We start from the raw sequence: 16286 nt of genomic DNA, 5'->3' as shown, positions 1-16286 counted from the left end.
GCAGTTCATAAGGCAAAATAAGGACAGTCTTTTTTATTATTTCATTTACTGGCCGATGCCTTATTAATAAAGGGGTTTACAAGAAAACAACAAATCCTTTGTCCTTGACTAGCAGTTAGTGATAGACAGATATATTGCTGTAGCTGATATATGGGCAGATATTTCAAATTTACCCGTTGGCCACATTGGTTTCTCAATATCGGTAACGGACAAAAAAAAACATATTGGCCAACCAACATCAATCCTTGACTATCAATCCAACATAATCATTTATCCGTGTAAGAAGAAGGGATTTAATTGATAAATATGAGTTCCTTTCATGCGCTACAGGAACGACTGCCTGATCTGACCAGGAAATGTAAGTATAAAATGCAATAGCTTGGGATTTTATCACTGACAGGGTGGTAAATTTTACCTTCACTGTTCCTTTTCGTTTACACCCCTTATAATACATTTTATGGCAGTATACCCACCTCTATTATTCACCTAGTAGGTTCTGCTGACATTGACTGGCCTCTAGGGCCAAAACTTCTGCTTTTAACATTATTACTTTTACTCAGGCTGTAAGTCGTGCTATACCATTTAAGTTACTGGCAAATGCTGTGTTTTATGTTGAAGCGATAACAAATAAATGTAAAATTTGGGCTTAGAAAGCACAAAATGAATAATGAAGTATAAACTACAGTCAATAAATCAAACCAGGAGATAACCTTATACACACAAAGTGGGATACTTTGTCGCCCAAAACACCCTACATAGCCTATAGGCTTCAAACAACACATCATACAGTAGCTGGCACTGTGACATTGAAGATCAACTTAATAAAGAACTAGAACTAGGCTTAGATGTACTACAACGGCTATTATATCAGATATCCTTACAGCCGCAGGATATCCTAAAATGAATTCAATTTTAATATGGCTTTGTTCGTTGCTGTTAAAGCAATTACATATAATACAACCCACCGCACATGTGGATGAATCAAACTCTATCTGTGGTAGTTGTTGCATGGAAAATCTATCTTTACAGTGCACAAAAAGCAGACCCCAGACATCGTCTCACTCACTTGTTATGACGCAGTCACTCTAAATACAGTTCTCCTGAATTATTAGAGCTTCTTGAAATGGCATCTAAATTTAGAACGTCAACCATCACAGATCCCATATCCCCTCAGATTGCCCAAAACAGGCCACAATATCAAAGCCACTCACTTTCAGCAGTTTCACAGTGATGAAGCATAAACGCATGAGAATATGAGTATACAATGGCAGATGTAGAAAAGGGAAGTTCATGCTACACCAGAGAATGCATGCTTTTTTATAACTTCACCACTGGCATGTTTATTCTCACAAACATTTAGTTAATCTAAAAATACAAATAATCTGAAATCACAGAACTGTGCATCAGAATAATGTTATGTCTTAATGAAGTTTTGAGGTGTTTTAGGATTGCTAAGCATCCTTAGTAAAACATAAACTAAACGTTTTAGGTTTTGAAAAATGCAGATAAGCATACTGATGATATGACATAAGATGATTAAAAATGATAACAATCTGCACAAATAGTTGAGAATGACCATGTAAACCATTCCTTGAGCAATATTCCTCGTTTCTGGAATTACCAACGCAATCTCCAAAGAATTCATACATACTTTACGAGTTGGCTAATTCATATTAATTCATACACTCTTAGAAAGGATTTACACATCTTTGTGCGTTAAGCTTTTATCACACACTCAAAAAAATGAACTTTCGCCTTTGTCAGATTTACTTAATCCTTTCATATTGCGATTACTTAAAAAAATTAATTTAACAACGTGAACTTAATTTAATTGAGTTTATTCAACAAAAGGGTGTGTCTTGTCAGCTTTACTTAAAAATTATTTGTTCAGCCAACATAACAGTGTTGTGTAAAATTAACAGATTAATAAAACCAATACATACTGGCATCTCATTGGCTAAGGATGTTGCAGTGTATTATGGGTAATTGTTGTTGTTCTGCCACCCTCTTGCAGAAGTGTAGCACCATTAGATAGGTACCTGTGGCCAACTATGAGTGAATTAACTTGTTCTGATATATTATTAGAACAAAAACAAACAAATTAATGGTTTGAAATGTAACATTTCATTTCAAATATATTTGTGATGTACTTGATAAGTTATAATTAAGAGGCTTATATGATAAGTGGTATTAAGCAGCTGCACTATGATTGATTGATTGATTGATTGATTGAATAATTGATTGATTGATTGATTCAGTGTTAAGGAGTTATTAGATAAAAGGGGTGGAGTTTATAAAATGGCATTATTCAAATTTTTGTCATCATTAATTAATTTTTTTATGTACAATCAACTCAACCGTTGTTTGTTAAGTTTACTTAATCTTCTTTTGTTAAATGAACTTAATTATTGTTTGTTGAGTTTACTTAACAAATTATGTGGAACCTGTTGACAAAATATTTTTAAGTAAATCCATTTTTACGTAAAAACATTTCATTTTTTTGAGTGCATTATGTGTCTTTCGTTTACACAGTGACAGCGTTTTTGGGGCTTAAAAACGCAAAAAAGTGAAACCACCCTCCACCCTTAAACGCTTGTATAAACGCGGAAATAAAGTAATAACGCAATGCCATTTTTGCGTTTTCTTTTCAGATCGTTTCCGTGTAAACATCGCCAAAGAGTGTATGACCACATTCGTAAGTTTTTGTATGAATTGCCTTGACCCCTGTGACGATGGGGTTAGGTGCGGGGTTAGGGGTTTGGTTTCGTGGTTGTTGTTTTTTCATGATAATCGTAAGTTTTTTCACAATTCACTTCATATGAATTCATACAAATTAGCCAACTTGTCAAATATGTACGAATTCTCATGAGATCAGGCTGGAATTACACGGATTATCCGGTTTTGCCTAAACTTTCAGCTCAAGCGCTGCTGTTATCAATGTAAAAAGCCAGACATGCCAATTATAAACAAATTCTTGTTCATTTCTTAATTCAAATCAGCTAAGTGTTCATAATAAAGATACTCAAGGTGTTGATAATATAATTTAGAATTGTAAAAATGCAAAACAGTGTTTCCATGTCTGGTCTTATACTTCAACCCATTATCCGCGTTTTTACGTGAATGTATTTCTGTTTACGTGTCATTGTCACGTATTGCTTACTCAACTGCTTTTTCCTATTTTCAAACCATTGTCGCTTCGGTTTAGGGTTAGATTTACATAAAATTACACCCTTACCCAAACCCAACTCTAACCCTAACGACAGGCGACAAATGGTTTAAAAATCAGAAAATATAAAAAATAAATCAGAAACCAATACTTAAAGTGACATCCTAACGCAAACACCAAATCTAACCGAAGCGTCAATGGTTTGAAAATTGGAAAAAACTGTTGAGTAACCAATACGTGACAATGACACGTAAACAAAAAATACGTGATACGCTCATGTAAAAACGTGACAGTGTCAAGGAAAAGGCTCACAAATATACGTGACTATACATAATTTTGTGATACAGGGTTGCATACTTTTGCGTGTCATTGTTTAAAATGTAAGTAATATTAAAAGTTTTTTAGAAACTGGTACACAGCGTGATAAAATATTTAGCAAGTATTTTGTGAATGATTTGTCACTGCTGGATATAAGGTGTAACACTTTAAAATAACGTTGTATGTTAATCCTAACGTGAACTAACAATGAACAATACTTCTACACCATTTATTAATCTTAGTTATTGGTCATTTACTAATCATGCATTTACTAATACATATATTATAAAAATCAAGTGTTTTAACTGTTAACATTAATTAATTTACCATGAACTAACATGAATAACTGTATTCACATTAACTAATATTAACAAGAATGACTACATGTTGAAAAAACGATTTTATGTTAGTTTAGGACTAGGCCTTAGTTTAATTAGGAAATATAACTAGTTTTAACAAACATGCCTTACTAAAAGCATTACTTGTTTGCATTTTTAAGCAAAACAAAGGGCACTGATGTATTTTAAGATATGTCAGTGCAAGTTGTTTTCAGTTTGGACAGATTTTACATTTATTTTAGTCTAGGACTAGTCTAATGCCTGTCCGGGAAACCGCCCCTTAATGTATTAACTAATACAACCTTATTGTAAAGTGTTACCACTAATCACTTTGAACTCCCTTTAATGTAAAAGATGCATGGTATGAAAACATGGTATGAAAACATATGAAAATCTCTAAAAGCTCTTTTCCTTCTGCCATTTTTTTACTGAGTGGAAAAACTTGTAATCGATCTGGTTTGGAAGCTCTATAGTCAGTTGCATGTTTTCTGATGCATCCACGCTGTGAGGAATCAAAGTCACAGACTGACCGCTTGCAGCTCACGAAACAATGCATGGCTGGCATATCCAAAAAGCAGAACTACAATAAATGCATGCTTATATAAATGTACAACACACTTATTATTACTGTATTTTCCTAGCAGTATCTCTGTGGATCAATGTGTGTTTTAGTATTTGATGCAAATACACGAGAAGTGAGGATGAGCCAAAATCAATGATGCACAGTTGCACACTATACAATACGGCTGAAATAAACACAGCAGAGCTAAAATACTGCATGCAATCTGTTGCTTCAGCATCACTGTGCTGTCAATGTCATAATCTCTCATGATGCTCATGAATTTTGCATAACCTAATACAGGCAGGAAATGAATACATATGCACCTAATACAAACAGACACAATAAACACAGATACAGTAAGTACACAAATGTCCTTACCGTACATTGATGGAAAACCTGATGAAATTGTCTATTCTTTGCCTGAAGCCTTTTCTCTTCACATAGCCAGAGAGAGAGAGGGAGAGAGAGATGGACGGAGAGAGAGAGAGAGAGAGAGAGAGACTCTTGCAGACACTCAATCACACATGCACGCTCACATACAGAACATGTGACTAGGCTCCAATGACCTTGGATTTTCCAAACAGCACGGCACAGCTTTCTCACTATCAGGAACAATGCTGCTTTAACACACAGGTGCACACACGCATGCACACAAATACACACTCGTGCACGCCTGCAGTCCCTCCTCGGCAAAGATGAACACATGCACACACCTCCTGACCATTCAACAATGAGAGAGGGAGTGGGGAGGGAGATGAGGAGGGCGTTAGAGAGATGGAGAGTGTGACACTGGATAAGAGGGGGAAAGGTTTGATTGGTGCAGCCATGCTTCAATCAACTAGAAGACCACCTCCCACTGGCCACTCTCTAGAAGTGGTAGTTTCTGATTGTTAACTATTTTTTCTTTTACCTATTTCCACCATCAACAATTGCATATTAATAATAATTATAATAATTATATTATATTATATTATATTATATTAATAATTATATATATATATATATATATATATATATATATATATATATATATATATATATATATATATATATATATATATATATATATATATTAGACATACAAAGTAAAACATTTAATACTTTAGAAAGTTTATTAAAAAATTACAGTGCACGTCAATTTTTGTTTGCTTTAGAAAACCGATCACAATATCTAAAAATTTCTATGAAGGGTTTTTTTGTTAAACTCTGGCCTGCTGGGAGAACCCTGGCGTCTGATCCCTGGCATGTGAAATGGCTCAGTGATAATCTGGCTGAGTTTGAGTTTTCTACACAAAACAGGGAATTTTTCATGGGAACACAAAGATGGGAAAACATATACAACAGTTTTTGTACTATTTACTTTTGCTATTGTTATTTTACAATAAAAATAAGACTCAATTTGTTTAAAGGGTAATGTATTGCTCTATTTATTATTAATGCTTTTAATCTTTATTACATTCTTTCAAAAAGTCTATCTATCTATCTATCTATCTATCTATCTATCTATCTATCTATCTATCTATCTATCTATCTATCTATCTATCTATCTATCTATCTATCTATCTATCTATCTATCGTTAGAATCAAAAACTTAAACTATCTACTGTATTGAAACTTGTTTTTATAACAGATTTGGCAAGTTAGTCATACAGTATGGGGGAGACAGCTAAACAAATTATATATATAGCCTACAGAAATACTTACCACCCCCAACCTGATGATCCAGCAGAGAGCCACAGTCCAGAAGCAATCTTCTTGAACTTGGAAAATGTGAGAAACCTGATAAATGAAGGACCCTTGGCAACGGCATCCCCTGGGTATTTTTGCCAGAATAACTAATAAGAAAAGATTAAAACCTTCAGGGTTGTTCCAAGCACTTTTTGTCTCTTGTAGACAGCATGTGTCCTGGACTATCAGTAACAAACTTGTGAAGTTTCATCCACTGTGGTCTTTATTAGGCATAATAACCTGAACAACCCACTCCCTATCATTCTATTGGTCTGTTTTTCAACCTCTCTCGGCATTCCCTTGTCAATCACTCGTCAAGAAACCTTTTTAGGCAGATAACAATCGTCTTATTTGTTAGGTGATGTAATTAATTAAAAATTTTATCGAAATATCGTAGATTACAGTTTGAGTTTGGTTGTTTAATTGACGAATCAATCAACATATTGCTTTCAGATGTTTAGCTTGATGCGTAGTTGCGCAGCCCGTTACATCAAAGTACCGCGAGAGCGATTCTAAAGCACTGCTTCCTAATCGTTCTCGCGGCAATTTGATGTCATGTTATTCACAGTGCCGCATGAAGTCAGACACACCCATAATGTTGCTGTCGCCATAGAAACCCTCATCAATTTTCAGTATCTGCTTTATTTTAATTTTACACATTAAGCTTATTTATTAGAATTATCGGTGACATATTTGGCATACTATACTTTAAAAGCTGTCATGCCATAATTATATTTATTTTCATAACGTGCTGGATTATGTTGAATCAGTTGTTTCCAATCTTGGACCAGAGCAGCGACACAGCTGACCAAATACTAGTCGTTGCTAGGGCAGCTAGCACGTTAGCATATCACGTGAACCTGTTTTTAATAATTTTCCCCTTTCAAATAGTTGTTGTTTTAATCGGCGATAAAAGCATGTAGGGAATGTGTTTACGCTTTACAGAAAAATGTTGTTAGCAACGTTAGATATTTTTATCATACTATCTCTGGCTGTCTGTTAGCCTTAAGCGAGCTGCTGCTCAGTGTGTTGACAGACTGATATTACCATAGCGAAGTCATTCGTGATATTAGATAGATATATTTTCCAAATCCCTTTAAACGTTTGGGAGCAAATGCAATATGGACACAAATGTTCAGAAGAGGCGAGAAAACAAGAAGTCTTTACGGGTAAAGGTGATCAGTTTGGGAAATGCAGAGGTGGGGAAGGTAAGAGTTGATTGTTATTATTATAAATATGCAAAGATATAAGCATAAAGAGAGGCAAGCAAGAGATTATTAATTTGTGAACTGGTATAATATTAGTAAAATTGTAAGGCTTTTCCCATGAAAGACTTTTTGATTGGTTTTTCATGTGTAAATGGTGGAACAGTGTTGCACAAATTGTTATTGGTCAGTGTTTACTCTCTAATACACTGGTAATTACACCATCAAATTACATGTTTATTCAGTAGGTGGTTTGCTTATTGTACACTTTTTGTGGACATGCAAATAAGATAATAAAAATGTAAAACAAATTGGATACTTACAGAAATCTTCATAATTTTATTTATTACAGAGTTGCATTATTAAACGGTACTGTGAAAAGCGATTTGTTCCCAAGTATTTGGCCACTATTGGGATAGATTACGGAGTAACCAAGTAAGTGATGTGAGTTTGGTAAAATGACCAGTCCTTCTGTTTGTTTTCTCAGATGTGACATTTAGCAGTAAGCAAGAATTTCATAACGTTTTCCATTTCAACTTCTATCATAATCATGTTTTAAATAAAATAAGAATCCCTTGGGTCAGTGTTTCTCAACTTTTTTAGCATGAACCCCCCCCCCCGTGTATGGTGCATCCCTTTATAGCCCCCCAAAAGAAAATTCCAGAACATTCCAAAAATTGTAATTTTAATTAAACAAAACATAATCAATTATACAATGTTGTGCTGAGGTTTCTTTACACATAATTTATGATAAATTAATGTATTTAATAAAGTCATTTAACTGGGCCCCCCTGGTCCCATCTTAGGGCCCCTAGTTTGAGACCCACTACCTTAGGTAATAGTAAAAACTTTTATGTTGTTTATGCTGCATCTTTGAACAATGGATATTTTGCTAATAAAAACATGATTTCTTTTAATTATAATTTCATATATTCATACCTGTTTACTGTCTGTGGGTCATTATCACAAAACCACTGAAACATCATGGCAGTAAAGATTTTAATTATAAAACATAATTTGGTAACACAAAAAAATCATAACAAACATATTTGTGTTCTCTACGGAGGCCGAGAGGGGACATGCACTATTGTTGTTTTTGCTTGCTTGTTTTCTCGTGATCATGACTTAATTTCTCGTTATCTCGAGATAACAAAAGTTGTTTTCTCGTGATCATGACTTAATTTCTCGTTATCTCGAGATAACGAAAGTTGTTTTCTCGTGATTACGACTTAATTTTCTCATGATCTCGAGAAAACGATCTCGTTATCCTGCCATGATAATCCAAATGTCATAATGTAATTTCCTGTTCATAATATTTATTCTATTTTGAAGTGGACTGCTAATGTATATGAGTTGGGGTCTTCGCCGTTACCACACTAATGTGTAGATAGACTTAATATATAAATAAAGTTGGACGTTCATGTTCGTGAATTTAGGTAGGCTACCATCTCTAAAGTAATACTGTACACGTTTCTATCGTCAATAGTATTTAACAGTTTATTTAAATAAATATCAACAATCTAAAAAGTGTGCATTAGCTGACAACCACATAAACACGTTGGTTTTGTGACTGTTTGTTGACTTTCAGTCATTCCATTTAAATGCTGTTAAAAGTAGAAACGTGTATTGAGTAACGTAAAGATGGTCCCTAAATTTACCACTGTAAAATTGTAAATATTGACAAATCTATTTCAGCTTGAGCGATCTCTGATCCAAGTAAAATCTCATTTGTTCATCCATGCTAATTTAGCAAAATATGCTTTTGCTGTTTACAAACAAAACAACACGTTCTATGGAGTACACGCAAGCTTTAATCACATCTCAAGAATACAACTTTTGTTATGTCGAGATCACGAGAAAACAACTTTTGTTATCTCGTGGTCACGAGAAAACAAGCAAGCAAAAATAATAATAGTGCATGGCCTCTCTCGGCTTCCGTACTTCTCTGCTTTGCACAAAGAATAATTTTTTTATTGCTTTTTCTGCTGAAAATCTCATTACCGTCCCACTATGCCTGACCAGCGTCCGCATTGTAACTTAGAGTAAAATTAAAGTATTTTGAAAAAAATATTGAGTGTTCAACTAGATAGAATAGAATAGAATACAGAATATTCATGTATAATAAAAAGCAAGAAACAGTGGGGATACAAGTGTAAATGACTTTTATCATCCTCGATACCATTTTTAAAATACTGTTTAAACACAGCTAGATATTTACATTTAAGTTTGATTTTGTGTGAAGAAACACATCTGCCAGTATCTTTCAAATGGGTAAGTTAACTTATTATTTTTTTACATTGTGTACACAACTTTTTTGATTCTCATTACCGATACAGGAATTTTTCCATATTTAAAAAATGTTACATTAATTATTTTCTATTACAATATACTTTATTAATGTCTCATTACATATAATTAAGTGAAACTTGCTTAGGCATCATGTAGGGCTGTGCAATTAATCAAAGGTATATCAAAGTTTTTAAATTTAACTTTTTGATTCAAACAATTAAAAAAAGATAATCGAGATCAAACAATTATTGTGCAATTAAAATATAAATTGCGTGCTGCTGGACTGATACGTTTGTAAGGCACTTCGAAGGCATAACTGCTTTGACACGTATACCATAATTGAGCAGTTATAGCAACATGAATCTTTTATTTTAACATGCTATGTTATTGACAGTTTCAAATGGGTGTGGTAATGAGATTTTTTTTAAGGCCTTGTTCAAAAGAAATGTTCAAAATTGTGTTAAATTGTCACTAAAAGATTAGGAATTAATGTCTTGAAACATTTTGGACCTTTTTAAATAAATAAATAAATTGTTGATGCAAGTATTTAAAAAAAATCATGTTTGACATCTTGAAACCAAGATTTTGTAAGAATCACCTGTTTACAGACATTGAATTTGCCAAAGTAGTTTTAAATATTAAAATTAAAATTATTGTTTAAATGAAAGCACAATTACTCAGATTCACCCTGTAATGCAGTGGAAATCATCATCATCATCATCATCTTTATTTATTTGAGCATCTAAGTTACATAAAAATCAACATAATAACAAATTTCAATACAAGAAAGGAGAAAAAAGAAAGAAAAAATATAGAAATGATGCTCAAAAGGAGTAGGTAGAAGCTTAAGCTTATTAACACCTACCCCCTTTATACAATTGAGCCGTAATTACATTTGCTATAATCAATAAGACAGTTGTCACATATTGATGCTATCCTATTACAGTGACTGTACAATGTGAAATAAAATCATCTTTCTTTCTACAACCTCAGGGTTCAGGTTCGGGACAGGGAAATGAAAGTAAACATTTTTGATATGGCTGGACATCCATTCTTCTATGAGGTATGGCCTTATTTATTTTAATGTGTCAGTGTATTAAACATGGATGTAATGTTTCAACAAATGAGCAAACTGTGTTTAAATTTAGGGATTGTACATTTTCCACTGACCACAGTGTGGTAGTATTGAGCTGCTGTCAGTGTCATGTTTAAAGGACCTGATTTTGTCATTAGCTTTTTTGTTGTCATATATTTAGCTTGAACAGAAAAAAAAGGCTGTCTGTCTTTATAACGCAGGGAATTGGCATTGTGTGTTTTACAGGTTCGCAATGAGTTCTATAAGGACTCTCAGGGGGTGATTTTGGTCTACGATGTTGGGCTGAGGGAAAGTTTTGACGCCCTAGACAGCTGGCTTACAGAGATGAAGCAGGAGATGGGTTCACAAGCCAACATGGAAAATATCATCTTCGTTGTTTGTGCCAACAAGGTCCACTTAACTTTAATAAACGTATTTTTAATTTATTTACAATAATTTCTAATAATCATACTGTATGTTTGCTTGATTGTAAACTTGCATAGCATAGTATATATACTGTGTAGTATGCAAACTTAAACCATGTACTGTGTTTTTAATAAAGTGCTGTTCGTTCCCATAGGTTGACCTGACGAAACGGCGTGTGGTAGATGAGAGTGAGGGAAGGCTTTGGGCTGAGAGCAGAGGATTTCATTACTTTGAAACTTCTGCACAAAGTGGTGAAGGCATCAATGAAATGTTTCAGGTGTGTCATCAGACGCGTGGCTGATATCTGCACCTGCTCTTTAGAAATGGAAATTGTGACCTAGTAACACAAAATCAGTAAATGACTCTACCATTCTGTTTTAAATCCAAATAACTGACGTTCATCTCCCGTTGTCCATTTCCAAAGGCCTTTTTCTCTTCTATAACTGACATGTGTGAGAATGGAGGAAAACGACCCACTCCAGAGGTCAGTGTCGGTTTTACAAAAGAGCAGGCCGACACTATCCGACGGATCCGCAACAGCAAAGACAGCTGGGACATGCTGGGTGTCAAACCAGGGGCAACAAGGTAAAAGAAACACCATTTTGCATATTATTTTATATTACTGATATGTGACCCTGCCTGTGAAAACCCAACTCAAGTATGTTTTTGATGTATTGGTTTCTACATAAGATCATCCTAAAGAACATTTTGTAAAAATATAACCTTGAGATCTTTAATACTGACTGACTACAGGTAAGATTGAAATTATAGTGATATTATTGGTGGAAAGCCGACTTTGGTGTTTATAATTGAATGCTCCCCATTATTAAATTATGAGACTTTATCCTGCATATCACTGGCAGAGACACATATTAGCACTATAGGTAAAGAATTTTATTTTTTTAATTGTAATCTCATGCATAATGTCTGTACCAGTGACTTTTTGTACTCTGTAGTCTTTGCTCTGGATGAATGGTTAGTTAGATATTGACTGTTGTCCTGTACCATGAGTGTTACAAAACAGTAAGGTCAATAACAAACAGACTCACGTGTGTACTTGCCAAAAAATAATGCTGGATTCACACCAAACGTGGTAGAGGCGGCAAAAACGTGTTATTCGTGTGTAGTTGGACGCTTGAATATTTTTAGTTTACTCGCTTCATTGGCGCGTGAAAGCCGTGCGTGAAATTTTAAGCTATGTTTATACTCGCCGCGTCCGCCCTGGCAAAAATGATGTCAACGCGGAGTGGGCTGTCGTTAGAGATGCGCGGTTGGCGGTTACAGCCGTGGACTCCGCAGATTAAACGCGGATCGGACGGATGACGTGACGAAAAATAATATTTTAATTAAATTCGGGCGGGTGGCGGATCGACTGCTTATTAGCTGTGTCCTTCTAAGCATGCAACCTTAAAATGTGAGCACTCTGTCTTTCAGGGTGGCAGCCTCAGAAGTTCTCAAAGAGAACTTAAATGAGACGGTCTAGCCTTCTGAGGACTTCCTGTTGCACGTGCCCCCAGTAGCGCCCACCGCGCCTGTCAGCAGAAAACAGCGGAGACATTTCTGACTTATTAAAATAAATATGTAATCAAAAAAAATTAATTTTATTTTAGAAAATATGACACATTGATGTAGATTAATCTATTCAACAGCATATCAAATAATCAACCTTAGAAATATACGCAACATAAACAGAATAATATTAACACAAAACATAACTTATAATACTAAAACAGTGACAAGAAAAAGTTTTTTAATACACTTTTATTTAATAAAGGTTTTAATTGTTTGGGATAGCCTCGGCATGTTAAGGATCCATTCGTTCTATCGTTAACAGCGCGGAGAAATGAGGACGCATTTTGACATAGCTCTTATCAACGCCGACGAAGGAGGAAATAGAAGGTCAGAAAAGGGTTGCCTGGAATAAGTTTTACAAAGTGGTAAATCAGGATGACACCAGTGCAGACTATGTAATTTGTGCGTTTAATTTAGGCTATTTATTTATTTATTTTTGTCCCATGTGCGCCGATCGGAGACTGAGTTCACTGCTGATATTCTAGAGCTTTCTAGTCTCACGGCTGTCATCAGCAGCGCCTTACATCGCCCAGTCAGCGGATGGCGGGCGGGTGCGGTTTTGAAAACTGGTCAGAAACGTTGGTGGGGATGGATGGCTGACGGATGATGAGTTTTGTGATGCGGTTGCGGATGAAATAATAGCCCATCCGCGCATCTCTAGCGGTCATGCGCATTTCGTATGGAGGTGTGCACGTCAATTTTTGTGACCGCGATGCACGGCTTCGCATCCGAAAATGACCGAACTCGAGGCGATTCTGTCCGAGCAGGCAAGCCTGTGACGTATCTCTTGCGAACAATGCATATACTATTTATCTGACACTCTGGAAGTAAAGTAAAGAAACTTTGCCGTTTAAAACACGAAATCTTTTACATATGATTTAGAATTTTTGGCTGATATTTGTATTGAATGAACCACTGGACAAGGAATAAAATACAAACCTTAAGATGTCTATACTGTTAGTTTAGTAAAAACGTTAATGAAATGATAATGTTTAATAAAGACATATTTAAGAGATGTTGATGTTAGAAGTACCAAGGTTGTTCCAGCGGACGACTTCTATCCTTTGTGTTTGTTTTTGACTTGATTGCTTGCATTGCCCCTGTCGGTTCAAAGAATAGTGCAACAGTGAGCGTGTCAGCTATAAACGCCTCGCCCATTTGTTAATGGGGCATACACACCAAACGCGAGTTCAACGAAAGTCAATGCAAAGACGCGATCAGACGCTTCCTTGCGTGGGTTGATGCGAATGACACAATATGGGCAGCGCGTTTGCCGTGAAAAAACACGATATTCTCCTCAAACGCCTCTTCGCCTAAGTTGAAAGTATTCAACTCGAGAGAAAAAGTCGCATGACATGAAGTTAAAGCCCGCGAGTAATCTAGAACGAGTAATGCGATGCCCCACATTTGGTGTGTACGTAGCATAAGACGCGCGTGCGCGCGATAAGCGAAGGCTTGCTTTGCAGACCAAAGCACTAGTATAAACTAAGCTTCAGTCATTCGAGACATTCACGCGGCAGGCACATGGCAGGGGCTTCTGCGACTTCTGCCCTTCCTGTAATCATGTCACTACTAGAACAAGCTCTTGATTGGTTACCGTGGTGCGATTTTCCGCCAAAGTTTAGATTTTTCAACGTGTGTGTTTTCTGCGGCAACGCTCAATTCGCGTTATTCGTGCGTCAATTCGCATCTACCGCGCTAAACACCTCATTTGCGACCTCCGAGACACGCGTAAACCATCTTCTTTACATTGACTTAACATTGTAATAATTTGCGCCAGACGCTCTATTCGCATTTGGTGTGAACGCAGCATAAAAGCTGCAAAAAATAGGAATTGGCCTATAGTGCTTTCAGTTAATTGCTATATATGTATTCACAGTGTGTATGTGTGGCATTTGTAGTTTTATTTTATTTGGTGCAAGTCAAGCAAATATGAATTGATGAACTCCAACCATCTGCAGTTCTGTATGCATGATGTCACCTTTACATAAAAAATATTTCAAAATACATTCATATATATAGACCGATTAAAAGTTCCAAAATGGTATTTAAAATCTGGATATTAATGTGGGTCACATTGCTGTGAAAGAGATATCACCTGATGACAAAGTTTCACAAATAGCAGATATCACCTGGTATGAACCACTAGTGTAAAACCGGTTGATGTTGCATTTGGATTAGGAAGTTGATTTGGCTCTTTCCTTAAGCCCCACTTAACCTTACTGAAGGGTATGAGAGCCAATTGATGTTAATAAGTTTGTCATCCCTTCTAAAATCCCTCTATCTTTCCCTCATCTATAAGAAATTCCTACAATCTAATGGCATACATTGCCCTCTAGCAACAGAGAGCTATTTATTTTATAACTCCAATAGTAATATATATTTTCAATATTTGTATTAAAACAAACAATTAATTGCTGTTATTTCCAATTTAGTTATATTATTTCAGCAGTAATTGATGTTTGCTTGATTGGTTTAATTTTGTGGGTCAGATCATTAGAGATTCCCTTCAATCCAATTATCATTCCTAAATTCCGTCCTACCAGCCTAATCAGGATCTTTATGACTTTCCCAGCAAAATAAACCAAAGTGAGCTTGTGTAACCTGTTTTCACTTTATGCTTGTAGGGAGGAAGTCAACAAGGCATACAGAAAGTTGGCTGTACTGTTACATCCAGACAAGTGCGTGGCTCCTGGCAGTGAGGATGCATTTAAAGCAGTGGTTAATGCTCGCACGTCCCTGCTCAAGAATATCAAGTAGGATACACATGTGCATCTCCTCTGGTTTCCAATAAAAACATCTTCCTTAGTATATATCTGGAATATGCCATACAAAAAGAAGATCTTCTTTTATCTACAGTGTGCCACAAGAATGTTATCGTAATGAATTTTGTTTGCTTGTCTGTCTGTTTTGATAGTTTGCTGTGGTGTGTTTTTTATTTATGTTGTTTATTTATGCTTTACTGTATTAATGTGCATTAAATGCTTCTATTAGCACATTTTCAGTACAAATAACATTGTAAGACATTTTTAAATCCTTTTTATGGAATTACAGGCTAGGTCTCCCAATAATAAAAGTATGTTATATGAGTTTGAAACTTTAGTTAGGGGAACTATCTTTGTAATGATACTAAAACCTTTTAAATGCTATAGTAGCAAAATCTTTGCAATGTTCTGAACTGTCAGATCTCAACCTAGATCACATGCACAGTGTCCACCCACAGTATAGACATACAGGGAAAAGATAACTAATTTACTAACTTTTCTGCTTAGTTAGACTTACTATGAGGACAGACGGACAAATATGGGTGATTCCCAGTCTTATTTCCACTTTATCTTAGCTTACATAAGTTGTATTACATGTTCAATTCAATTCATATTTATTTATATAGCACTTTTTACAATGTTGCATTGTCGCTAAACAGCTTTACATGAAAAAAGAAAACACAAACAACAGGAAAATTATTACATTTACAGAATAGAATACAATGTCATGTGTCAATGTCATGAACATGTAAAGGCTGATGTATAGTCAATTTTTTATGTGTACGCGAGGGCCACGTTCAGTACGCATGACGCAGTTTTCATCACCAGAAGAGTTTTTGAAA

General features: G+C 35.3%; 2 protein-coding genes across 4 annotated transcripts in view; one reads left to right on the top strand and one right to left on the bottom strand.

The window, feature by feature from the left end:
• The window catches only part of efr3ba (EFR3 homolog Ba (S. cerevisiae)), a 31719-nt gene extending 25208 nt beyond the window's left edge, over positions 1 to 6511 (bottom strand). The window contains exons 1-2 of one of the 3 annotated variants that reach the window (XM_073869650.1): positions 6241 to 6502; positions 6089 to 6163 (exon numbers count right to left, since the gene is read on the bottom strand). Coding sequence is in view for 2 of the 3 variants with exons in the window: in XM_073869648.1 (XP_073725749.1) it covers positions 6089 to 6194 (106 nt within the window). In the remaining variant the exon portion in view is untranslated. Of the gene's footprint in view, positions 1 to 4762; positions 5226 to 6088 lie in introns of those variants that run through there. The other 2 variants (XM_073869648.1, XM_073869649.1) reach the window with 2 other exon arrangements.
• Positions 6512 to 6735: 224 nt separating this feature from the next.
• Positions 6736 to 15705, top strand: dnajc27 (DnaJ (Hsp40) homolog, subfamily C, member 27). Its single transcript, XM_055172888.2, has 7 exons — positions 6736 to 7320; positions 7670 to 7752; positions 10600 to 10669; positions 10928 to 11092; positions 11262 to 11384; positions 11532 to 11692; positions 15307 to 15705. Exons 1-7 carry the CDS (start codon positions 7234 to 7236, stop codon positions 15437 to 15439), a joined length of 822 nt encoding a protein of 273 aa, XP_055028863.1. The 5' UTR covers positions 6736 to 7233; the 3' UTR covers positions 15440 to 15705.
• The last annotated feature ends 581 nt before the right edge of the window (positions 15706 to 16286 follow it).

The sequence above is a fragment of the Misgurnus anguillicaudatus genome, chromosome 7, assembly GCF_027580225.2.
Source record: "Misgurnus anguillicaudatus chromosome 7, ASM2758022v2, whole genome shotgun sequence".
Taxonomy (NCBI): Eukaryota; Metazoa; Chordata; class Actinopteri; order Cypriniformes; family Cobitidae; genus Misgurnus; species Misgurnus anguillicaudatus.
This window is presented reverse-complemented; position numbering and strand designations above follow the sequence as displayed.

Coding starts and splice junctions, on each gene's coding strand:
- dnajc27 (XM_055172888.2), top strand. CDS start 7,234: ATGGACACAAATGTTCAGAAGAGGCGAGAAAACAAGAAGTCTTTACGG. Junction 11,093..11,261: donor TCGTTGTTTGTGCCAACAAG/GTCCACTTAACT, acceptor TCGTTCCCATAG/GTTGACCTGACGAAACGGCG. Junction 11,693..15,306: donor GTCAAACCAGGGGCAACAAG/GTAAAAGAAACA, acceptor TTATGCTTGTAG/GGAGGAAGTCAACAAGGCAT.